Genomic DNA, 27,185 nt, shown 5'->3' on the forward strand with positions numbered 1-27,185 from the left:
CTTCCTAAACAAAGCCAGATTTCTGAATGAGTGAAATCTTAATGAATGTCCTTCATTTTCCACGTGGCTGGCAGTACTTGGGCAGTGATTAGACAAGTCATAAACACTCTCATTCAGTTAAATAGGACAGTTCTCTTTCCTGCCCCTGTGTGCCAGGAATGAGACCTCTTGGGTTGGCAAAAAGTAGGTCTCCCAATAGAGTGTTAACAGCCAAAGATCGTGATTTTTGTCCATACCAGTGGGTGAGCCAAGTAGCTAGGTCAGCTCTTCTATGCCCTGGCAACATTTCAGGGTCTTCAATCTGCACATCAGCATAACCTTGCTCATCTGCAAGGTGCTTTGTATATGCCAGGCACTGAACTAGGAATGAGGGTGCATAAACAGGAAGGCCCTAAGTCCTGATTATGCAACAAGGTAGGTAGTAGCTCCATCTGGACAAATGGGACTCTTCATGCCAAAGGGTGGCCCAGTTGGTTGCCAGGGTAGCCACAGACCAAGTATAGAAGCGGCCATGCTACCTGACGGGCCCTGAGGGTGACTTCTCCATCCACAAAGTCTTTGCTAACTGCTGGAGGACACTGTAGAACGACTGAGAGCTGAGGAACCTGGGTGTGTCCTCAACTCCTCACTGAATGTGTGGTCATGAGCAAAACCCCTTATACTCCCTCAGTCAGAGGTTCTTCATCTATAAACAGAGGGTGAAAAATATCTTGGGCCCCATACTAGGAAAGAGTATGGGAAACAGTATTTACAACTGTAAAGCACTGTATAGCTATAGTTTTACACAGATATAGATTCATCACTTGAATAGATCCTGTCATTTAATACATGTCTGGTCCCTGGACAAGCACTTTTCATAACATTTTCCACACAGATAAATACCAAGGGCAGACAGGTTAGGGAGCCCCATTACAAGGGTTTTGAATATCCTTCTTGCCCCTCTCTTAATCTAAATGGGGCCCATGTTTGCTTCCTCAGATAGCAATGTGAGTACAGATACTCACGGTACATTTTCGCCTGACATAGCAGAGATTTGACCTTACAGAGTGAGTTAGTGCAGCTTCTTAGATTTTTTTTCATCAGTTACAAATATCACCATTACCCCCTGCCCAGGCGGCACAAAGACATAAAATTACATGCTTTCAGATCTGGTGTTTTGTTCTGTTTTGCTGCTTGTATTTAGGTACAACTTAAGACTGTCACATTGTGTGATCTGTTTCCCACCTTTAATGGGGGCTGGTGGTGGTGAGCACAGCTCAAAAGAAAAGTATTTGCATTGTTGAATAACCCGATCTGACAATGGTGGTCTAATATGCGGTCTCACACACATGTATAACTTTAGATACCATAAATGAGTTATTTTACACATCCAAATGAATGTTTTCCTTCCAGAAATATCTGAAGGGGAAAAGTTTAGTGTTGTTTTAAAAATGTTCTGAAGAGGACTTATCCAAGAAGACTATTTTTAAGTTTGTCAGTTTGAAAGTACTAATTTGAGGGTGTCTACTAAAATCAGTCACCTTATTTTATTTGTCAACATTATGTACATCTGTATCTTTTGTTAATATTCAAAATATTTAACAACTGGTGCAGTTAGTGCACCCACCAATTGGAACAGACCCAGTCTGAATGCAGTGCCAGGACATGCCGGCTGACTATCGGGCAATAAAATAGATAAAACGATTCACATGCCTTGAGTAGTCTGGGATATTTAAACCCCAGTACTACGGATGGAGGACAGATTCTATCTTCGAGAACTCTTGATCTTAGAATATATGGTAAACTCAGATGAACTGGGGCAGGAACAAGACCACTCAAGGAACAAATTGTTCCCAGTGAGAGTTCTTGCTTTCTATCCAGTGAAAAAGCAGTCCAAGGGCTTAGGGTCTTTTCAGATATTAAGATTTATTTAAGCTTATTACCCCACTCATAATGATGTTTTGCTATTATAGCTGATGGCTCTGCTTTTCATAACGTTGATGCAAAGAAGACTGCTCCCTCATGGCTAGGTCAACCTAACATATGTAGTCACTAAGCAATTTACCCCAAACCCAGGAGTTCTCTTCTATTTCTCTAGGTAATTACACTGGTATAAGCTTCATTTAGTCAATCTAGCTGCATTTTGTGCTGTTCTGAATCACCATTCCTCACAATTAACCAGTCAGCTCCACACATGCTATTTTGAAAGACAAGTCTATCAAACTATTCCTGACATTGAGCCAAGGCTTTCCTTTGCCATATCTTTCACCCTCTTTTGCTCGGCCCAAATAATAGACTCACCTGCTGGTGTTTCATATCTCAGACATTTCTAGGTTTTAGGAATCTATTTCCCATCTAGTACTTGACCTCATTTCAAGTTCATCCTTCAGCTGGTTTATCTGGAAGTAAGAAATTTAGGGACTATTTCAACACAGGATGATGACCAAAATTAAAACAATAATATTATAGCCTTGGATCTAACAACATATCAAAATGCTCTTTACCCTTATTGCTCTTTCTTTGTTATAATGTCAACATTAAATAAAAGAAGTTTTATCCACAATCCTTAGACAATCTCTTTTGTATGTACTCATGTCACTCTTAATTTTGTATCTCTGTTATTTAACAGCATTTATTACATCAGATTGTAGTTATTTGTTCATCTTCCAGAATACGGGTTCCTCAAGGGTAGGGAATGTGCCTTATTGATCTTTTGCCCCCTACCACCTAACACAGGGCCTGGCGTGTCATATGAATTATAAACATGGGGTGTATATGTATGTGTATGGAAGAGAGAAACTCAGGTCACTTTGGTACTTATTTTGTAAGTACTTTGACTTGTACCAAGTCATTCATTGATGGTGAACCAAGTGGCCTGGCTGATATTTTCATAAAGGAGGTAGTTCATGCTATGAGATAAGATTAGGTACCCAGAGTTTCTTTTTTTTTTTTTTTTAATTTTTTTTTTCAACATTTATTTATTTTTGGGACAGAGAGAGACAGAGCATGAACGGGGGAGGGGCAGAGAGAGAGGGAGACACAGAATTGGAAACAGGCTCCAGGCTCCGAGCCATCAGCCCAGAGCCTGACGCGGGGCTTGAACTCACGGACTGTGAGATCGTGACCTGGCTGAAGTCGGACGCTTAACCGACTGCGCCACCCAGGCGCCCGGTACCCAGAGTTTCTAATCCTACAAGGAGACTAACAGCAAAACTCCCAGAATCAAGTCCCTCAGTAATGACTCCTTAACACTATCAGGGGCATGTAACCACTATAAAGATAAGGACTCAAGTATTTACTGCATTCCAGAAGAAGCCCCAGTCTTTATTATTCTAAGAGCCACATGGAGACTATAAAATACCCAGATTTATACTACAGACAAAATATAAGTTAACTTGTTGGACCATTTTAAAATCCAATCCACATGTCCCTGAGGAATTCACTAACTGAGAAATTCACTAACTGTTCATGATTAAAGAAGAAGCTTCTAGGCACCAAGCCATTCCATCTTCTATGGGGTCAACTTTACTCCCATCTTGTGTCTGATGACAATTAGTCACTCAGTCTTATCTTAATCAGCATCTCCATAAAGCTGGATTAAACAATTCTTGACATTATCCAACAATGCTTTCTCCTAAATTATTTTATGACTTTTGTACCCAAAGTCTGCTTTTTTATTTATGATGATTCCTGAGAGTTCAGATTTTTGTAAAAAGTTAAAAGTTTGCACTTAACCCCAAGGCCTAAAGCCTTTAACTTTAAGATTCTTTCTGTCTTCTCTGTCTCTCTGGATTTTTACCCCACTGAATGTCATCTGAGAAGAAGTAAGAAGCATGCCTTGACTGGGGTTGAATGGCTGTGTAGAATGCTTCTCTGGTTAGATGTGTCACACTGTTGGGTAGAGTGTCACATCTTCACCTAGTCATGGTCAGATCAAAACCCATCACCAGGCAGCTATACTTTTCGGCAAAGAGAATACTTCTCTGCTATTAGCTATTGCTGCCTTTCTGTTCTTCCTTTTAACCATCAAATTCCATTGCATATTCCAAATAACATGTTTCAACCTAATGATAGCTGTTGCATTAAAGGGAATTCCATAGAATTAAAAGGGGAAAAGTAGATTTAAAACTAAGGGTAATATATATACCTGGGAGTATAACTCTCGGAAGCTGCCTGAAACAATTTTTAACCTTACTCAATTCCATGAATAATTTAAAAACACAAAGAGCAGAGTGCTTGACACATAAAAGGCACTGGATAAATATTTATCCAATGATTGCATGAATACTTCTGCATTTAAAAAAAATCTCCATATTTACCAATTAATTTGGATTAGGGTAAGTATCACACATTTTAAGGGCATAGACCCATGTGGCCAGTTCAGAAATGTTTTCTTCAGTACTAATAACTACCACTTCCTTGAAAAAGCAGAATCCCACATGAATGGCTTAAAAGGCCTACAAAGTTCTCTTAATTTCCTTGTATAATCTCTATACCTAGGCTGACCAATAAAAGTTTCTGCAATGAAATGGAATATATCTGCATTGTCCACTACAGAAGCCACAAGCCACGTGTGGCTCCTTAGCACTTGAAATGTGGCTGGTTGGGATGCCTAGGTGGCTCAGTCAGTTAAGCATCCAACTTTTGATTTTGGCTCAGGTCATGATCTTGCAGTCATGAAACCAAGCCCCTGTGAGGTCATGAGCCCCACATGAGCTGAGCCTGCTTGGGATTCTCTCTCTCGCTCTTTCTCTGCCCCTCTCCCACTTGCTCTCTCTCTCTCTCTCTCAAAATAAATAAATAAACTTAAAAAAGAAAAGAAATGTGGCCAGTGCAACTAAAAAATTGAATTTTAAATTTTATCTAATTGTAATTAAAATGTAAGTAGCCACGTGGCCACGACCCTGTAAAAAGATCAGAAAAACAAAATTTGAAACATAGGAGAACACATTTAAAGGCATTCCTATAAGTCTTCACCATTTTTACTCTCCCACTGGGGGGACGGTTTATTCATTTATCTGAACTTCCATTACTGTGATCATTTTTTAATTTTGTAGTTTTAAGGATGGTTAATGCTGTTCCATCAACCAATTCTTTGCTCTGTGGTTCTTAAACTTGGCTGTGCATCAGCATCACCCCCAGAGATGCGATTCAGCAAGTCTGGGAAGGGGACTGGGCATCTGTGTTTTTTAAGCTCCACAGATGATTCTGATCTGCAGCCAGGCTTGGGAACGACTCCTTTACACCAGAGATCCCAAACCAGCAGCCCTGGGGCCAAATACACCCTCAAAACATATGTTCATCCCACACAGTGTTTTAAAATGTTTTGAATTAGTTGCCAACTTCTACAAATTGTATTTTTTTATCAAAAAAAAAAAGTGGAGTTGAGTAAAGGCTGCCCCCTTTGGATATAGAGCATAACTTTGGTTCAATACTACTTCCATCTTGTACTGGCCCAGCTCCCAGCAGACATTTGGTTTGAGACCCCTTTCTCATTCCATAATCTAAGTAATACTTGCCAAAACAGGCAGAAATTCCTTTATATCAATGCACCATTCCTAGGAGGAAGTACCAACTATTTTATCCATGGGGCTGCCTATAATCATCCTGGCAGGCTCAAGAATATTATCCCACCATCTTGTAAAACCCCAAGTAAGTATGATAGAATTCTCAAAAGAGAATGCCCCCCCCCCAGGACCATGAGAGTAATACTGTTCAGAGACAAATCATTAAATTGAAGGAAAAAATGGTCTTACTTTTTATTTTTTATACCCTGAATACTCTCACCTAGACCTCCCTAAGGTGAGCCAAGACATCTTTGTTATAAATTCCTATCTCTATATATAAAAAAAATTTTTTTTATGGCTCTCCCATCCTTCATCCAGTTTCCTTTTCAATATGTTTGTGTTCAGCCATGGTTTCTCAGCATTAAAAAACAGCCAATCACACTTGTTTGTCTTTCTCTTTCTTAAGAATCCCCTATAATAATAGCTAATAAATGAAAATACATAAGCCCAAACAATGAGATACAAGGTAAAAGGGCCATTAGTTGAGGAAAACTAGATAGAGGAGTGTTAATTAATTTAGAAGGGCAGAGGAGGCTTAGCTTTGGAGTATTTGTGGAAACAGTAGATCTTTTCTGCAAAAACTACATGCATGTCAAACATTTTGCAATCAATTTTGGGGGTTTCACAGGTCCTGAATCCCATCCACTGATTCCTAGTAGAAAAAGCTATTCACCTGAAATAAGACACACTACTTGATAAATACTTATACTGGATACAAAGCACCAAAATGTCAGCCATAGCTCTGCCATCATTTTGAATCAAATACTATGATTAGGTTTTATTATTAACAAAAAGGAATACCATTAGGCTTTAAGTAAAATGCAAGGAATAAATAGTCTCCATCCCAGGATCATGTAAAACCGTCATCTAGAACGTATAGCTAAAGGCACAGTGGATTTCTCGGCATACAATAAATATGTGACATTTGAATTTTTAAACAAATCCTTAGAGACATCCATGACAAGAATGGAGACATTTCCTAAAATTGCACACATTGGAGAGAGTCGCTTGATGCCTTAGCCTGGTTAGTTCCACTAACTCAAAGTGGACTATTTTGCTCCTTTTCTTTCCCCCTGGGTAGCAGTTGGTTCCACCACTGAAGTGATAAACTAGGAGTCACCTTAAGGCATAAACATGCAACATGAAACAATCTTATTTACTAATTTGAATTCCACGTCTGACAGGCACCAAAAGTATAGTAAAGAAGTTTTTCTTTTTTTTTCCTGCAGGATGGCCTGCAGTTTTGTTTCAGCCACTTGAGAATGTTTACACCGTTCACACATCTTGATTTCCCCCCATAGGCTGCATCCCTCCAAAGCTAGAGATTCTGCTGGGTGGCCCCTCCTCCATATCTTAGTTCTCACTGCTCTCCCTTCTATTCCTCCTCCATGTCCCTCTTGCCCTTGTGGTAATGGCTGGTGGCCATTGCTAGCCTCTGGGTGCCTCAATATCCCTTGTTTGTTCCCTTATCTATATCTCTGAAGGAGTTTCCTTATTGAAGTCCCTTCTTTGGAACTAGTTGAGGTAAGGTCAAGATAAAATCCTCTTTCTGCTAGGACCATCGTGGACCCACTTCATCATCTTCTATTTTTTCTTTTTTTAAATGCTTATTTATATTTGAGAAAGAGTGTGAGAATCCAAAATGGGCTATGCACTGACAGCAGAGGGCTCCAAGGAGGGCTCCAACCCACCAACCATGAGATCATGACCTGAGCCAAAGTCAGATGATTAACCACCTGAGTCACCTAGGCACCCAGTCCATCTTCTTTTCAAAGAGGTGAATCAGAAAGAAGAGAAGAAAAATGCTTGAGGAAGAGAAAGAAACAATATGGTTTTAAAGATAAGAGTTAACCAGGTAACAGCGAAACTGAAACTCATCAAAAAGAAAATGCTTTTCTTTGCAATGGATGCCCTAGTAAGAGGTCACTTAGTAAAATGGTCACCAACCTACTCTTCAACTTTGCCTTTAACAAAAGCCAGTCTTGATAAACATTTCACTAATTTCCATCTTTTGTTTATTCATCTCAAAGCGAAAATGAAACGTCAATTTATTGAGTACATACAGTGTGCTTATAACTCTTGATAATACTTTAAGATATCATTCTTCTTATTTTTTAAAATTTATTTATTTATTTTGAGGCAGAGAGAGAATGAGCAGAGGTGGGTCAGGGAGAGAGGGAGAGAGAGAGAGAATCTAAAGCAGGCTCCATGTTATCAATGCGGAGCCCAACGCAGGGCTCTAACCCATGAAGCGTGAAATCATGACCTAAGCAGATCAAGAGTCAGACTCTTAACTGACTGAGTCACCCAGGAACCCCTACTTAAGGCATTATTAATCTCATTTTAGAGAAGAGGGAACTGAGGCTCTGAGGTAGCAAATAATTTTCCAAGACTCAGATAGCAAGCAGGGGTTAAAGCCAGAATTAATAACTTAGCAAGTATGATTTCATATAGAATATTGCTTTTTTGTATTATTGCAAAGTATTTTTATTTGTTTTGGCCACAATCTTCAGATGCTTTTGATGCTCTGCAAAACAATCTTATTTTGCTTAATTTTTTTATTAAAACAGTTGATCACACTTGCTATTTTTTGTCTTTCTTGAGATTCTTCTATAATTATAGTTAACAAATGAAAAATGTAAGACCAACTGGTGAAATAAAAGATAGAATAGCCCTCAGCTGGTGAAAAAAAAAATAGAAGATGACTATTATTCTTTCTACCCTAGCCTAAGTCTCTGTCTCTGTCACTGTCTCCCCTGGAGAATGCCCACAGCAGAGGATGTACCATGTAGGCAAACAATTAGAAGTTTCTCCCTGGAGAAATTGAATGGTCCTAAAGAAAAGACCTGCTTTTTTTTTTTTTTTTTTTTTTGACTCTCTGGGTTCTCTGAGATAAGCCTATTGCTTCCACATGATCACTCTTCAGCAAAACTGAAAAACTTGCTTATAAACACAGAGTTCCCAGTCCAGCTTTTCTGTGTCCCATTCTTAAATCTAAATGAATAGATAGGGATCACCAGGCATTTGAGCTCGTTAAACATGCAAGAAAATTTCTGAGATAAAAAATTCACTGGATGAGATTGCAATCAGTTGGATACTATAAAAGAGAAGAACAGTAAATTAAAAGAGAAGAAAACAGGAACTATCCATACTAGAAAAACAGAGAAAACCAGTAGTATGTAAAAAATGAGTAGTCTCAGAGTCTTGTGTAACAACTGGAAACCTAGAAGGGGAAGAAAGAAAATGGTACAGAAGGAAATATTTGAAGATAAAATTTGATGAAATATATCAGCTTAAAAATCCAAGAATTTTGAGCAGAATAAGCACAAAGAAACCCATACTAGGCATATTATTGTCAAATTAGTCAAATGACTAAAAAATTACAGATAAAAAGAACATTTTAAAAGCAGCCAGAGAAAAAAGATACATTACACAGAGGGGCACAGTGATGAGTTGGCCTTGAATTCTCAGTCAGAAAAGATGAAAGCTGTGGGGCGCCTGGGTGGCTCAGTCAGTTAAGCGTCCGACTTCGGCTCAGTTCATGATCTCACGGTTCGTGAGTTCAAGCTCCGTGTTGGGCTCTGTCCTGACAGCTCACAGCCTGGAGCCTGCTTCAGATTCTGTGTCTCCCTCTGTCTCTGCCCCTCCCCCACTCACACTCTGTCTGTCTGTCTCTCTCTCTCACACACAAATAAATAAACATTAAAAATTAAAAAAAAAGAAATGCTGGGGCGCCTGGGTGGCTCAGTCAGTTGAGCGTCCGACTTCGGCTCAGGTCATGATCTCACAGTCTGTGAGTTCGAGCCCCATATCGAGCTCTGTGCTGATGGCTCAGAGCCTGGAGCCTGCTTCCGATTCTGTGTCTCCCTCTCTCTCTGCCCCTTCCCTGCTCATGCTCTGTCTCTCTCTGTCTCAAAAATAAATAAAAAAAAAACATTAAGAAAAAAATTAAAAAAAAAAAAGAAATGCTGAAAGCTGTAATAGAGAGGATCAACATCTGTTAAGTGCTAAAACACACACACACACACACACACACACACAAATGCCTGTAATCTTGAAATTCTATATTCAGAAAACAATTCTTCAAAAATGAATGCAAACTAAAGACATCTTTTTGTTAAATGAAAGTTGAGCAAATTCATTATCAGCATTTCCAAATGACAAGAAAGGTTAAAGAAAGTGTTCTTAGGCTGAAAGAAAACAATATTATGTAGAAACTCAGATCTACACAAAGGAACAAAGAGTGGCAGTAATGGTAAAAAAAAAAATTGTGGGCAAATAGAAATGAATTTTTCTCTTGTGTGTGTTTTTTAAATTTCCTTCAGGGATTTTTGACTGTTGAAAGCAAAAATAATAATACTTTGTGGGGCTTATAATGCATGTAGGAGTAAAAATATGACAACAATAGTATGAAGAACAAATGAGAGGAAATTACAGTGTATTTGCACTTATTTTATGTGGAGTAATACAATACTATTTGAGAATAGAATGTGGTAAGTTAGAGATATATGTTGTAAACCCTAGAGCAACGACTGAAAGCAAGAAAACAAAAAGGTCTAGCTAATTAGCGATAGAAAATGAAATGGATTACTAAAAAGTATTCAGTGAATCCTAAAGGAGGCGAGAAAAAGGAGAAAAGATACAAAGACATAGGGGAAAAAGGGAAATAAATACAAGAAATATTTTCTTAAAGCCAATCATATTAATAATTAAATTAAATATAAATGTACTATATAGATCAATTAAGAGAGATTGCTGGGGTGCCTGGGTGGCTCAGTCAGTTAAGTGTCAGACTCTTGATTTCAGCTCAGGTCACCATCTCATAGTCATGAGATCAAGCCCTGCATGGGGCTCCATGCTGGGCATGGAGCCTGCTTGGATTTCTCTCTCTCTCTCTCTCTCTTCTCTCTCTCAAAATAAATAAATAAACATTAAAGAAAAGAGAGATTGCTAAAATGGATTAAAAAACAAGACCTGATATATTCTGTCTACAGGGAATATACTTTAACAATAAAAGTGCTGGAGCACCCAGATGGTTCAGTTGGTTAAGGGTCCAATGTCAGCTGTGGTCATGATCGCACAGCTCATGAGTTTGAGTCCTGCATTGGGCTCTGTGCTGACAGCTCAGAGCCTAGAGCCTGCTATGGATTCTGTGTCTCCCTCTCTCTCTCTCGCTACTCAACTCGTGCACTCTCTCTCTCTTTCAAAAATAAATAAACATTAAAAAATTAAAAAAAAAAAACAATAAAAGTGCAGATATGTTTTTTTCCCCAATCTTTATATTTTTAACCTAAGTCCTCTAAGAGACTTCTAATATGTTCATAGCAACTTGATTCGTGTAACTCAAAACTGGAAACAACCCAAAGACTCCCACAAAGAGAAAATGGGTAGGAGTACCTGGGTGGCTCAAGTGGTAAGTATCCAACTCTTGACTTCATCTCAGGTCAAGTTCTCATAGTTAGTGGGATCAAGCCCTGTATTGGGCTCTGGGCTGGCAGCATGGAGCCTGCTAGGGATTCTCTCTCTCCCTCTCATTCTGCCCCTCCCCCATGCCCTCTCTTTCTCTCTTCAAATAAATAAATAGACAGGGTGCCTGGGTGGCTCAGTCAGTTGAGCATCCGACTTCAGCTCAGGTCATGATCTCATGGCTCATGGGTTCAAGCCCCATGTTGGGATCTATGCTGACAGCTCAGAGCCTGGAGCCTACTTCAGACTCTGTGTCTCCCTCTCTTTCTGCCCCTCCCCTGTTCATGCTTTGTCTCTCTCTCAAAAATAAATAAACATTAAAAAATTAAAATACATACATACATACCTACATAACCATTTAAAACAAGAAAATGGGTAAATTGCAGTACGTTCATATAATTGAATACTACTCAGAATAAAAAAGGAGAGGAGTGCCTGGGTGGCTCAGTCAGTTAAGCATCTGACTTCGGGTCAGATCAGGATCTCATGGTTCATAAGTTCAAGCCCTACATTGGGCTCTGTGATGACAGCTCAGGGCCTGGAGCCTGCTTTGGATTCTGTGTCTCCCTCTCTCTTTGCCCCTCTCCCACTCATGCTCGCACTCTCTCTCTCTCTCTCTCAAAATAAATATTAAAAAAAAAAGAATAAAAATGGAGGAGAAAAGAAACAAACTACTGATAAAACAAAAGAGTATGTACTGAATGATTCAATTTATATCATGTTCTAGAACTGACATAGTTAATATAATGTGAAAAATCAGAAATTTGGTTGTCCCAGGAGAGTGGAGTGGTGGGATTGACCAAGAAAGGGCACAAGGGAATTTTCTAGGGTAATGAAAATGTTCTGTCTTGAGAGGGGTGTGGGTTACATGGACATATGTGTATCAAAACTCATTAAAATATACATTTATGATCTGTGAATTTCACTGTATATAAGTTATACCTCAAAATTAAAAGGCAAAAAATTATATAAAATTCAATTCTTAATCATGATATATAAGCTTATAAAGATATAAAGATGGAAAATAACTTCTTTAGCATTATGAATTATTTCTTTCAAAAACCTATTGAAAAAAGGCTTATTGAAAACATCAAAATATAGTGAAATTTAGAAACATTTTTATCAAAGGCAGAGACATCTGCTGATAGCCAAATTGGTCAATACTGTATTTGCCATTGTAATAAGACAAAAGAATGACAAATATAGCACAACTTTTTACTACACACCTTTTAACATTTCTTTTCTTTTTTTTTTTTTTAATTTGAGAGAGAGAGAGGGAAAGGTCGAGCAGGCAAGGGGCAGAGAAAGAGAGAGAGAGAATCCCATGTCCCTGGAGATCATGACCTGAGCTGATATCAAGAGTTGGATCCTCAACTGACTGAGCCACCCAGGCACCCCACCTTTTCATGTTTCTTAAAGCATGTGAATATAATACCTATTACAAAATTAAATGAAAACAATATCAAAAATAAGTGTTGCTGACTTAGATTAGAAAAAAATAAATGAACTATAATAATTTGAAATGAATACCATCATTTCCTGATAATATTATTATCTGTATAAAAAAATCCAAGAAGGGGCATCTGGGTGGTGTAGTCGGTTAGGCATCCGACTCTTGATCTTGGTGCAGGACACCATCTCACTGTGTGGGTTCGATCTCTGCATTGCACCGGGCTCTGTGCTGATGGTGTGGAGCCTGCTTGGGATTCTGTCTCTCCTTCTCTCTGCCCTGCCCCAAATCATGCACGCGTGTGCACTCTCTCTCTCTCTCAAAATAAACAAACTTAATTTTTTTTCAAAAAATCCAAGAACATCTATAGACGGGTTACTAGATTTCTGGTGTCTCTTCCCCTTATAAGGAAACCAGTTTCATTGGATTAGGGCCTTATTCCTATGACTTCATTTAACCTTAATTACCTTCCTAAAGGCCTTGTCTCCAAAAACAGTTATATTGGGGGTTAGGGCTTCAACATATGCATTAATTTTTTTTTAATGTTTATTTATTTTTGAGAGAGAGAGAGAGAGAGAGAGCAAGTGGAAGAGGGGCAGAGAGAGAGGGAGACACAGAATCTGAAGTAGGCTCCAGGCTCTGGGCTGTCAGCACAGAGCCTGACGTGGGGCTCAAACTCATGGACCATGAGATCATGACCTGACCTGAAGTTGGATGCTTAACCTACTGAGCCACCCTGGCGCCCCTCAACATATGCATTTTTTGAGGAAAATTCAGCCCATAACAATCAGACTCACCAGTTCATTAGTATTTCAATTATATATTATATAAAACCATCCCAAAACTTACTGTTTTATTGTCTCAATGCAATAATAATAAAAATAATTCAGTATTTCTCAAGATTCTATGGGTTAACCAGGTAGTTCCTTTGCTTCATGTGGTGTTGATAACAGTTTTGCCAATTTTTTCACTAGCACAAAACATCGCTTACTATCCTTCTGGACTTTAATAGTAGTTTCCCCACTGTTTTTTCAAGCTTCCACTAATAGTCTCCTTGCTCCCCCAGCAGTCTCTATCCACTGCCCAGTCCCAAGGCCATGCCACATATGTTAAGTCGTTATTATAGCTGTACCCCACTTTTGGGTACCAATTTCTCTTTCAGCTAGTCTTTGTTGTGGAGTAAAATACCCCAAAACTTAATGGCTTAAATCAATAACAATTCATCATTTTTTGGAATTCTATGGGTTGGCTAAGCAGTTCTCCACTGCTTTCACGCTGGCTCATTCACACAGCTGCATTCAGCTGGCAGGTCAGCTGGCTGGGTACTGAACTTAGCTGAGACAGCTGCTCAGCTTTCTCTTTCCATATGCTCTTTTATCCTGGGCTTCATTATGGTATGGTGGTCTCAAGGCAGCATTCCAAGAGAGTGAACGCAGAAACCATATCACTTCATGTACCCCCAGCTCTGGAGCTTGCAAAATGCCACTTCCGCCACATTCTAGTGGATAAAGCAAAGAGCAAAGCCAGCCCAGATATAAGAGGTGGGGAAATAGGCTCCACCATTTAATAGGAGGTGCAAAGAACCTGTAGCCATATTTACCACGGAAAGTTATGCCATGTTCCTAGATGGAAAGACTCAGTGTCCTAACGATGTCAGTTCCTTCAAATAAATCTGCATGATGTCATACCAACCGAAATCCCAAAAGAGTATTTCAGGAAACTTGGGAAGTTGTTCCTAAGATTCATATGGAAGATGGACTTTGAGCTGTATTACAAAGCTGTCATCATCAAGACAGTATGGTACTGGCACAAGAACAGACACTCAGATCAATGGAACAGAATAGAGAACACAGAAATGGACCCACAACTGTATGGCCAATTAATCTTTGACAAAGCAGGAAAGAACATCCAACGGGAATAAAGACAGTCTCTTCAGCAAGTGGTGCTAGGAAAACTGGACAGTGACATGCAGAACAATGAACCTGAACCACTTTCTTACACCATACACAAAAATAAACTCAAAATGGATGAAATACCTCAATGTAAGACAGGAAGCCATCAAAATCCTCCAGGAGAAAGCAGGCAAAAACCTCTCCAACCATGGCCACAGCAACTTCTTACTCAACACATCTCCAGAGACAAGGGAAACAAAAGCAAAAATGAATTATTGGGACCTCATCAAAATAAAAAGCTTCTGCACAGCAAAGGAAATAATCAGCAAAACTAAAAGGCAACTGATGGAATGGGAGAAGATATTTGCAAACAACATATCAGATAAAGGGTTAGTATCCAAAATCTATAAAGCACTTATCAAACTCAACACCTAAAAAACAAATAATCCAGCAAAGAAATGGGCAAAAGACATGAATAGACACGTCTCCAAAGAAGACATCCAGATGGCCAACAGACACATGAAAAAATGCTCCACATCACTCAGCATCAGAGAAATACAAATCAAAACCACAATGAGATACCACCTCACATCTGTCAGAATGCCTAGCATTAAAAACTCAGGCAACAACACATATTGGAGTGGATGTGGAGAAAGAGGATCTCTTTTGCACTGCTAGTGGGAATGGAAACTGGTTCAGCCACTCTGGAAAAAAGTCTGGAGTTTCCTCGAAAAATTAAAAATAGAACTACCCTACGACCCAGCAATTGCACCACTAGGTATTTCTCCAAGGGATACAGGTAATGTTGTTTTGAAGGGGCACAGGCACCCCCATGTTTATAGCAGCACTATCAACAAGAGCCAAAGTATGGAAAGAGCCCAAATGTCCATCAATGGATGAATGGATAAAGAAGATGTTGTATATATATATATATATATATATATATATATATATACATATATACATATACATATATATATATATATATATATATATACATACACAATGGAGTATTACTCAGCAATCAAAAAGAATGAAATCTTGCCATTTGCAGCTACGTGGTTGGAACTGGAGGGTATTATGCTAAGTAAAATTAGTCAGAGAAAGACAAATATCATATGACTTCCCTCATATGAGGACTTTAAGATACAAAACAGATGAACATAAGGGAAGGGAAGGAAAAATAATATAAAAACAGGGAGGGGGACAAAATGTAAGAGACTCTTAAATATGGAGAACAAATGGAAGGTTACTGGAGGGGTTGTGGGAGGGGGGATGGGCTAAATGGGTAAGGGGTACTAAGGAATCTACTCCTGAAATCATTGTTGCACTATATCCTAACTAACTTGCATGTAAATTTAAAAAATAAATTAAATAAAAATAAAAATAAATCATATAGAAGAGCAAAGGGCTCAGCATCACCAACACAATTTTGAGGAAGGACTGGTCTTCACAGATATCAAGACTTATTATAAAGCTATTTGAACATCAGGGTATTGGTATAGCAATACAAAAATTGACCAGTGGAAATAGCTAATAACTACGTGAAAAGATGTTCATTGTCAGTGACTATAGAAGATAGATACTGATTGCTCACAAATTTTCCTTCTTTCTTGCTCACAGACTATCCTGTCCCTCCTCTCCCACATCCAATAACCATGTACTCCAGAAGAGACAGAGTCCTTCTGAAGAGCCACAAGGTGTGAATCTTGATTAATACATGATTGGTTTAGAAGTGAGCATGTGATATAAATCCAGCCAATGAGACATGAGAGTGCACCTGCTGGGGGTTCTGAATAAGGTTTTATAACTCTTTAAAAGGCACATGAAGAAAAGACATGAGCCTCTTCACTTCTTCCCGTCTTTGGAAATTGTTGTGCAAGAGTTGGATCCTTGGAGCTACTGTCCTTTTTGCAACATGAGAGAGTATCTGAATCAAAGGGCAATATCCTGAGAATTACAGAGAGAAAATGAGGAAAAAAGACATAGGACTCTGGATGTCTTTGAGCTATTCATTTAACCCCCCCAGCACTTCCCTACCTCCTAAATGGTGTGCAGAGCAAAGAGCAATTCATGTGAAGCCCACACTACATGCAGCATACGTGGGATGTATCACATCCCAAATGGCTTAATGGAGCAATTCACCTTTATGATTTAATAGTGAAAATAGATGAGGTTGATGTTAACTAGACTTAGTGTGCTGGTCATTTTGCAACACTATGCTGTACATTAGATCACCAGAACTCATTCATCTTATGACTGTAAGTTTGTACTTTTTGACCAACATCTCTCTATTTCCCCCACATACCGGAGTCTGGTAACATCATTTTTGAGACTTGGCATAAAAACCCCCTCTTCCCATGGGGCATGTGGGTGGCTCAGTCGGTTAAGCGTTTGACTTTGTGTGTGTGTGGTTTCTCCCTCAGGGTTTGAGAAGTTTCTCCCTCAGGTACAGAAGAATTTGTACTTGTGGAGAGTTTGCAACTGACGAGATGCTAATGAAGTGCATGTGGACCTGGAGGTAGTTTGAAATAAACATAACAGAAACCCAAACCTGTGACTGTTGAGAAGGGCAACTCTCTGGAACTCAAGAAAAAACAAAATGCCAATGACAGTAAGACTTTTCTCTAAACTTAAACAGAAAGGTCCCTCATACCAGCAGTTTCTTGCATACACACACACACACACACACACACACACACACACACAGAAAAGCTACCTATTATTATATAAAACAAAAGCCAATTATAGTGTAGGAAAGTACAAACTATAAAAAATCAGAAGTCAATAGAATTGAAGCAACTGGCTTACCTGAAAGAAGAACACCTCATTCTGAGCAGTTACTTGGTGAACACTGCCACCATCGCCCACAGGACCTCGTTGGTGTTGGCCTTCAGACACTCCACTTCCAGATCTAAGTCCAGGAGCTGCTGTACTCTCTTGGTGGCTAAATCATACTGCTCGTCCAGAAGGGGGGCAAAAGCATTCTCCAGGACGTCGGAGGCGTGGGCTAGGTAAATAAGGGCCAGCAAGCGTTTGTCCATGCGGTGAGGGTCATTCACCCATTTGTCAAGAACAGCTTCCTGTACCTTCTTGACGAGGCACTGCTTGATATTGTGGTTGGTGAGGGGATGTGTCATCACATCAAAAAGTAGAAAGTTCTGGGGCTCCTGGGTGGCTCAGTTGGTTGAGTGTCTAACACTTAATTTTGACTCAGGTCATGATCTCATGGTTTCGTGGGTACAAGCCCCACGATGGGCTCTGAGCTGACTGCTCTGGAGTCTGCTTGAGATCCTCTCTCTCTCTCTCTCTCTCTCTCTCTCTCTCTCTTTGCACCCCTCTTTCCCCCTGCACACGCTCTCTTTGTCTCTCTCAAAAGAAATAAAGTTTAAAAAATGTAGGAAGTTTTGGGGGCATCTGCGTGGCCCAGTTAGTTAAGTGTCCAACTCTTGATTTCGGCTCAGGTCATGATCTCTGGTTTGTGAGTTCAAGCCCCGCAACGGGCTCTGTGCTGACAGTGTGGAGCCTGTTTGGGATCCTCTTTCTCTACCCCTCCCCGACTCACTCAGTATCTCTCTCTCTCAAAAAAAAAAAAAAAGGCAGAAAGTTTCTACTTGTTTCTCTGTTTCTCTGTTTTCAATATGCCCTTTTACACCAGGTATTTAATCATTCTTGCATATTGCTTAACTGGTGATACAATTCTAAGAGATTCCACATCTCACCTAAACAAAAGTTTTTGAAAATTAGAGAATTTCAGCCTTATTTTTTTCCACTCTTAATATGAAAAGCAAAATGTGTTCATGGTAGCTGGTGTGTTTCTAGAGAAGTAGAATACAGAAAGTATTTTATGTTAGTCTGTTTTCCTCGAATCTGAACTTCTTATGGGACAGGAATCATATTTTATTGATCTCTGTAGTCCCAAGCACCAGGTATATTTCCTGAAACTTAGTACTTGCTCAGTAAGTATCTGTAAAAGAGAACGAATAAACTATTCCAACACACAGAATATATGCCTAATAGTTTTAGTATGAGGTAGAAATGAGCCAAATTCTGGCACATTTCAGTTGGCATGAAGGTATCAATTAAATAGCCAAAGGATAAATGAGAGAGGTTTAATTTTTTAAATAAACTTTTTAAAAGAATAATTTTTGATTTACAGAGAAGTTATGAAGATAGTAGAGCATTGCCATATGCCCCACACCCAGTTTGTCCCACACCTCACTGGTTTTCCCATTAGTGTGGTACATTTATCATAATTAACGACCTAGTATTGGTACATTCCTCTTAACTAAAGTTCATACAGTATTCAGATTTCCTTAAGTTTTTGCCTAATACTCTTTTTCTGTTCCTGGATCCTGTCCAAGTTACCACATTCCATTTATTTATTATGTTTGCTTAGGCTCCTCCTGGCTTTGACAGTTCCTCCTTGTTTTGAGGACTTGGACAGTTTTGGGAAGTACTACTTAGGTACTTTGTAGATTGTTCCCCAATTGGGATTTGTCTGATGTTTTCCCCTTGATTAGACTGCAATTAAAGGTTTTTGGAAGGGGTACCACAAAAGTCAAGTACCATCCTCTTCTTATAATATCAAGGATGGACACTGTGAACATGACTTACCACTGTTAGTGTTGACTTTGGTCCCTTGGCTGAGATATCTGTCAGTTTTCTCCATCATAAAGCCAAAGCCCCTGCCCCTTTTCATTCTGGACTCTTGAAAGGAAGACACTCTGTGCAGTACACATTTAAGGAGTAGTGATCTAGAGGTGCCTGGCTGGCTCAGTTGGTTAAGTGTCCGACTTCAGCTCTGGTCATGATCTCAGTGCGTGAGTTCGAGCCCCATGTCAGTCTCTGTGCTGACAGCTCAGAGCCTGGAGTCTGCTTCAGATTCTGGGTCTCCCTTACTCTCTGCCCCTCTCCTGCTTGTGCTCTGTCTCCTTCTCTCTCAAAAATAAATAAACATTAAAAAAAAATAAAAGGAGTGGTGAGCTATGCTGCACTTCTTTGAGGATAAGGTTTTTACATAAATTATTTGAAATTGAAAGTTTTACTTTTCATTAAAGAATTGAATTTAGGGGTGCCTTGGTAGCTCAGTCAGTTGGGTGGCTAAGCATCTGACTTTGGCTCGGGTCATGGTCTCGTGGTTTGTGGGTTCAGGTCCCGCGTCTGGCTCTGTGCTAACAGTGCAGAGCCTGCTTGGGATTCTCTCTCTCCCTCTCTCTGCCTCTCCCCTCTTACAAGCTCTCTCTTTCTCTCAAAATAAATAAATACGCATTAAAAAAAGAATTAATTGAGATTCACATTAAAGATGGCTGGTTGAATAAGTACTCTATTCCTGACAAAAATGCCATGAAAATGAGAGCAGAGGGAATTTTATGGAGGCACAAACCTATGAGACTGGTAAAGAAAACAATAGCAGTAAAATTTTAGACACAGCAAAGTAAGTGGAAACGTGATGGATGGATTAGCGATCCAAGAAAACGAATCCTAAACTGGCAGTGGGTAAAGCAGAGAGGTAACCCACATTACACTGCAGATCCCCAAGGCTCAGAAACTGGCACCAGACAGCTGTGGAAACATGGGTGGAGGAGCAGATAATGGTAGGGCTAAAAATAGAGAGATTGTTTGAAAGTCTTTTTAGAAAGTACCTCCAGATCCTCTCATCTATTCTGTGCAGCCAGCCTAGTAGAAGAGAACAAAACACAGGGTCTCTGGACTCAGGCACACAGACACAGTCGAAGGAGGCAGGGATCTCTTACTGAAAACAGGGGGATCAAAGAAAAGTTTATGTCCTAAAATTTGTGACATCTTAGCCTTCTCCTTCCCCTCAATTCCTGGAACTCTGGAAGCTAGGATTATACCTTCCAGCCAAGACATTAGGAGAGTCTTCTCTGGAATATTCTACCAGCCCAACAGAAAAGAATGAAAAACACTGACAAGAGAATTTCCTCAAAGAAGTATAATGAAGCCCCCACTGCACCACCTCCCATCATGAACACACATAGTTTCCAAATAACTTTTTGGGCCTCTCTTTCTAAATATGAACAGACTGCCAGGGAGTGCATTCATTTGGTAAAACCCCTCTAATGTGAAACACAGAGCTCAACATAAAATATGAAAATAACAAAAGATGTTTATAATTGCCCTAAAATGGAATACTCTTCAGTGACAGAAAAAGGAACGACCTGCTGATGCCTGCTGCAGTGAGAACGGTGTTCACACACAGCATGTGAGGTGAAAGAAAGCAGACACAGAACATTTATTGTACTATTCTATTTGTATGAAGCATCTAGAAAAAGTAAATGTGTAGGGACAGCAGATTATTGGCTGATTGGGACGAGATGGGAATGGAGATGAATTGCAAATGGGAGCATGAGATTTTTTGGGGGTGTAGAAATGTTCTACAACTGGATTGTATGGGGCACCTGGGTGGCTCAGTTAAGCCTCCGACTTCGGCTCAGGTTGTGATCTCGTCGTCCATGAGTTCGAGCCCCACATTGGGCTCTGTGCTAACAGCTCAGAGACTGGAGCCTGCTTCAGATTCTGTGCTCCCTCTCTCTGCCCCTCCCCCATTCATGCTCTGTCTCTCTCTCTCTCTCTCTCTCTCTCTGTCAAAAATAAATAAGCATTAAAAAAAAGAAAAAATAATAAAACTGGATTGTAGTGATGGTTGAATGATTCAATGAATACTCCAAACGTCAGTGAATTAGACACTAAAAATGAGTGAATTTAATGACATAGGAATTATATCCTGGGTGGCACAGTTGGTTAAGCATCAGACTCTTGATTTTGGTTCAGGTCATGATCTCACAGTTCATGAGTTCAAGTCCCATGTCAGGCTCTGTGTTGACAGTGTGGAGTCTGCATAGGATTCTCTCTCCCTCTCTCTCTCTGCTCCTCCCCAGCTCTTTCTCTCAAAAATAAATAAACTTAAAAAAAAAAGAATTATACCTGAATAAACTTGTTTAAAAAAAGAAACTCAGAGAAACAAACTATGGAGGGAGAAGAAAAATGAAAAAGGTCATGGTTATCCCCAGAGAAATAAGAGATGATATGTATCCATATACAAGATGATAGTTTTAAAAAGGACATTCAGAGGATAACAACAACAACAACAAAAAACTAGAAAAATAAAAATTGGATGGCAGAAATGAAAAACTGAGAAAAGTGGAGGATATAAGGAATCCAAAATGTAGAGCAAAATGGTGAATAACTGGACAATAAGAAAGAAAACATAAGAAATTAGATGGTTGATTCGGGAGGCCTAACAGCTGAATGATAGGAGCTCCAGAAAGAGAGGGCTAAAAAGAATGGTGGGGGAAAGTATTGGTAAAATAACATAAACAATTTTTCCAGAGCTCAAGAACATGAGCTTCTTCTCAGAAAGGCCCTTTGGGTATCCAGCCCAATGAATAAAAGACAAAAAACAAAAGCAAACAAAAACCTCAACAAACAATTTTAAAAAACAACAAAAGACTCATTATTGTGAAGTTTCAAACACTGGAGATAAACAGAGGATAGTAAAAGCTTCTGGAAGGGGAGGAGGACATGGGGGGTGGAGATAATGGTGAGACAGATAATGAATAGAAGATTATGAATCAGAACGGCATCAAACATCTCAAACGGGAGGTGGAAAATAATGGAGCTAGACCTTCAAATTTATTTTTAAGTTATTTTTTAGCCAAGTGTTCCATATTTAGTCAAACTCTCCATCAAGTGAAAGAGTAGAAAAGAGACAATCTTCAAAAAATTTTTTTAAATATTTATTTATTTTTTGAGAGAAAGAGAGAAGGGGACAGTGTGAGCAGGGGAGGTGCAGAGAGAGGGAGACACAGAATCCGAAGCAGGCTCCAGGCTCTGAGCTGTCAGCACAGAGCCTGATGTGGGGCTTGAATTCAGGCACTGAGATCATGACCCAAGCCAAAGTTGGCCACTTACCTGACTGACTGAGCCACCCAGGTGCCCCAAAAAGAGACAATTTAGACGTGGAGAGGCTCAAAAAAATGTACTTTCCAGACATCTTTCCTAGGAAGCTATTTGAGGATGTGCTTGAATGTGGATGAATGCTTGCACGTACACACACACACACACACACACACACACACACACACTAAATTGAGCCCAAAAAGGGCTCAATTTAGAAAAAAGATATTGGGATATTGAGATACATGGGATTGAGGAGACAGAAGATCCAACGGAGACAAAGAGAATTCCCAGAGTGACAGCAAATGGAGTCCCAACAAAACAGGAGTGAAGCACCCGCAGTGAAACCTTGCAGACTGGAAAGCAGGGGGAGGGAGGCACTAGGAGGATTCTCTGGGACAGGAGCCAGGGGATGCGGGAGGCATGAGGGCCAGGATATAATTCTTCAATCACTGAACATGATTTGTATAAAGTGCAATTTACAGCTATTTTATAGAGCTGTTGAGGATGTGGGAATGTTTAATCAGTTGTTCAAAGAAAATGAAGAAAATATTAAAAAAATTTTTTTTAACATTTATTCATTTTTGAGATTGAGAGAGGCAGAGCATGAGCAGGGGAGGGGCAGAGAGAGAGACACAGAATCTGAAGCAGGCTCCAGGCTCCAAGCTGTCAGCACAGAGCCTGACGTGGGGCTTGAACTCACAGACCATGAGATCATGACCTGAGCTAAAGTTGGATGCCCAACTGACTGAGCCACCCAGGTGACCCAGAAAATATTTTAAAATGAGGCAATTATTGGGGAGCCTGGGTAACTCAGTTAAGCATCTGACTCTTGGTTTTGGTTCAGGTCATGATCTCACAGTCACTGAGTTCGAGTTGCACATTTGGCTCTATGCCAATAGTTCAGGGCCTGCTTAGGATTCTCTCTCCTTCTCTCTGCCCCTCCCGTGCTCATGCTCTCTCTCTCAAAATAAATAAATTTTTAAAAAATTAAAAAAGTATTGGGGCGCCTGGGTGGCTCAGTCGGTTGAGCGTCCGACTTCGGCTCAGGTCATGATTTCGCGGTTTGTGAGTTCGAGCCCCACATCGGGCCCTGTGCTGACAGCTCAGAGCCTGGAGCCTGCTTCGGATTCTGTGTCTCGCTCTTTCTCTGCCCCTCCCCTGCTCACGCTCTGTCTCAAAAATAAAACATTAAAAACAATTTAAAAAACTGATACAACATAAAATTTGTCATTAAAAAAAAAAATTAAAAAAAAAAAAGAAGCAAAATCAGAGAAAATAGCTAAAAAATTGGAACTGTTAGCTTGGTGGATGATGGGGTAGGAGGGTTGAAGAGAAGGGACTGCTCTTTTATAAAAATCACTTAGTAATAATTGATGTTTTATACTATTCAAATGTAGCATGCTGATAAAAATAAGTGGATTTAATTATAATTATAGTTATTTTATTAAAAGCAAAAAATGTAGGGGCACCTGGGTGGCTCAGTCGGTTAAGCGGCCGACTTTGGCTCAGGTCACGATCTCACAGTTCGTGGGTTTGAGCCCCGTGTCAGGCTCTGGGCTAACAGCTCAGAGCCTGGAGCCTGCTTTGGATTCTGTGTCTCCCTCTCTCTGCCCCTCCCCCACTTGTGCTCTGTCTCTCCTCTGTCTCTCAAAATAAATAAACATTAAAAAAAAAGCAAAAAATGTATATTTGAAATTATTCAATATCAAAAATAGGAAACTTCAAATTGTAGTATCAATACTCAATTTAATATGCATAAAATTGTATTTAATCATATGAATTAATACCAAAAAGAAGATTTGATTTGGAAAAGCCATTTTGCACTTCATGATTTGCTTTGTAGAATTGGAGTTTTAAAATTGTGATAATTAATTCATGAAGGGTTGAGGATTTGATTCCTACTTTCTGAGGTTTATTAATATTTAAAAGTCTGTATCTGAAGCATAAAGAACTTTATCAAATTAAAGAGTGGTAAATCATTCCCCTTTGAAGAAAAACATCATAATTTGCATTCAAATTCCTTCCTTATCTTTTAAAAAGAGTAAAGACAGCACTGATTTTTAGGCCTCATGATATTTACTACCCCAGGAAGAGTTTGCAAATGGGAACTATACCCAAATGATGAATGTAATCCTGATTACTTTTTCTTCTGGATTAAACATATGTGTACACACCCATATTTAAACATTAAGAAATTGACAACAGTTATTTTACCCATCTGTAGTCTGAGCCCAATGATGGAACAGCCTTTCTCCCTTCTACCCTTCCTCCCTATTTCCCTCTTTTCCTTCTTTCCTCTTTCTAGAAGCATTTACTTTGTTCCCAGTACTAGCTGAATGTTGAGAACACAAAAAAATAGTAAAAGAAACTCTTTTCTACAGGGAAATTACAATCTGGTGCCACTTTCCACAACTAGCCATAAAGCAAGGTGTAAGGGAAAGAACAAAGTATTATGAGAACAGAGAGGAATCAGAATTTGCAGGGTGTCTGGGGACAGAATGTAAAAGGAAAAACTCTCCAAAGAGGATACTTTCTTGCTTTGACTTGGAGAGTCAGACAAGCTAAGGGAGAGAGGTGATGCCCTCTGCAGAGGGCGCAGCAGGCATAAAGCATCCAAGGGCACAGAAGGAAACAGTGAAAGGTACAGAGTACCCAGTATCTCTGCCTCCCAAGGTGATTAACTTCTGGTCCATTTTTTGCCCTGAACACTCATTCCCTCAAAGTCACCTGCACACACTGGGAAGAGAATAAGAAGCCCGAGGCTGTTGAGGTAGAACTGGACACGCCAGGGTGGAGGGCAGGGAGGGCTCTAAAGAACTGGGAATGGCTGTTTCATTCCTGGCACGAAGGAGAATGCATTGTAAGCACATTTGAATAAAGGAATGCTCTATGAATAGTACTAAATTTGAAATTCTTGAACAAAAGGATTTTCTTCAAGTTCCAGATTATTCAGGTTCAGGTGAGAAATGACTTGACAATTTATATTTGGAAATTGGATATGAGATGTTCTTTCATTTAACAATTATTTACTGGGTGCCTGCTGTGGCTGCTGTCAGTGTTCAAGACACTGGGGAAAAAAAGGTCTTAACGTTTGTGACACATATTCAGGGGCTTCTTTATATTTATAGTTCATCTTTCTAGATTAAAAAAAAAAAATAATTGCCAGAAATCAACTTAAAAATTCATCAAGATCGGGGCATCTGGGTGGCTCAGTTGGTTAAGCATCCAGCTCTCGATTTCATCTAAGGTCATGATCTAATGGTTTGTGAGATCAAACCCTGCATGGGGCTCTGCATTGACAGTGCACGGCCAGCTTGGGATTCTCTCTCTTCCTCCTTTTGCCCTTCTCCGGCTCATGTGCATGCTCTCTCTCTCAAAATAAATAAGTAAACTTAAAAAAAAAAATTCATCAAGGCCAATTTAAGGGATTTACCAAGAATATTGCAGATACTTAGATGCAAATGTGAGGAGGTGATTTTTAAAAAATTATTACAAGAGGGGTGCCTGGGTGGCTCAGTTGGTTAAGTGCCCAACTCTTGGTTTCAGAGCAGGTCATGATCTCACAGTTTGTGAGTTTGAGCCCCGAGTCAGGCTCTGTGCTGACAGTGCAAAGCCTACTTGGGATTCTCTCTCTGCCTGCCTCCTCTCTCTGTCAAAATAAATAAATAAACTTAAAAAAATTTTTAAATTTATTACAAGAAAGTTTAGCATTGCCCCTAGTAATACAGAACTATGAAACTGAAAGCACTTATGTGGTGATCTAGTGCCACCGTGTGTCCCAATTACTCAATTACATGATTTAACAGTCAAGATTCTGTATTTTCCAATTGCAGCTGTAACAAATCACCACACATTTGTGAAAAACAACAAATTACCACAAATTTGTCATAAATTTGTAATGTATCTCAGTGGGCTAAAACCAAGGTGTCAGCAGGGCTGTGTGCCTTCAAAGCCCTACAGAAGTCTCTGTTTTACCTTTTCCATATTCTGGAGGCTGCCTGGATTCCCTTGCTGGTGGCTCCATTCCAGAACCAACGATGGCCAGTTGAGTCTTCTCATGGTAAATCTCTCTGACACTGCCTCTCCTCTTTCACTTTTAAGGACCCTTGTAATTACATAGGGCCCACCTGGATAATCCAGGATAATCTCACCATCTCAAAATCAGTTGATTAGGAAACTTCTATCTGCAATTTTACTTCTCCCTTGCCATGGAACATATATTCACAGGTTTTGGGGATTAGGATGAAAATATCTTTGGGAGGGGGGCATTATTCTGTATACCACAGAATCGATTAGGTTTTATTTGGGGGGGATATGCTACTTTTTATGTTTCAAATATAAAGACATTAAACTGTTTCTCTGTCCGTATTTGTAACTTGGAATTGATAAACAGGAAAAACATATCTTTTGCCAATGTCTGTAAAATTAGCCACCGTGAGAAGTGAAATGATTCATTTTCAGAAATACCAAGTCAAAGCTGTGCTGTCTAGTTAACAATAGGTTTACAACCTATTGGGAATTTGTATGAGCCCCTCTCCCCCCGCACCCACCCCCCAAATGGATTCCCAAACCCTTAGACACTTCACTTCCTGGTTCTTTCCCTCTCCGTTTTTGGGCTTATTTTCACAGGCTTTGCAGTGAGCATGTGCCAAAGAACTGAAGTCTCTGTATCACCTCAAGGAATGTACATTTGTTCCAATCAGACTACTCCTTGCCTTGCATGGGCATAGGCAATGTCGGGTAAGGCTGTAACCTCTGTAGTGCTCAGCCAATGAGGAACCAGGGGAGAGACTTGCATGCTAGGAGATAAATTGTCTGCTGTAACTGCCCCAAGTGTGCCTGTCCACCAGACACCTGCTTTTGCAACACTGTTGATTAAAGCCTTGCTCTACTGTGCTCGGAGTCCCC

General features: G+C 39.7%; 1 protein-coding gene across 1 annotated transcript; it reads right to left on the bottom strand.

Annotated features, from left to right (window-relative positions):
• Positions 1-17,194: 17,194 nt before the first annotated feature.
• Positions 17,195-26,336, bottom strand: LOC122480079 (Golgi phosphoprotein 3-like). Its single transcript, XM_043574065.1, has 2 exons — positions 26,253-26,336; positions 17,195-17,524 (listed from the first exon to the last, which is right to left on the bottom strand). The coding sequence occupies exons 1-2, from the start codon at positions 26,334-26,336 to the stop codon at positions 17,195-17,197; spliced, it is 414 nt and encodes a 137-aa protein (XP_043430000.1).
• Between the last annotated feature and the right edge of the window lie 849 nt (positions 26,337-27,185).

This window comes from Prionailurus bengalensis, chromosome A1 (assembly GCF_016509475.1).
Source record: "Prionailurus bengalensis isolate Pbe53 chromosome A1, Fcat_Pben_1.1_paternal_pri, whole genome shotgun sequence".
NCBI lineage: Eukaryota > Metazoa > Chordata > Mammalia > Carnivora > Felidae > Prionailurus > Prionailurus bengalensis.

Bases quoted from the DNA above. Each gene is read 5' to 3' on its own strand.
- LOC122480079 (XM_043574065.1), bottom strand. From the start codon at position 26,336: ATGAGAAGACTCAACTGGCCATCGTTGGTTCTGGAATGGAGCCACCAG. The intron at 17,525-26,252 runs GTAAAACAGAGA...TGAGCCACCCAG, and splicing joins GCCTCCAGAATATGGAAAAG to GAGCCCCAGAACTTTCTACT.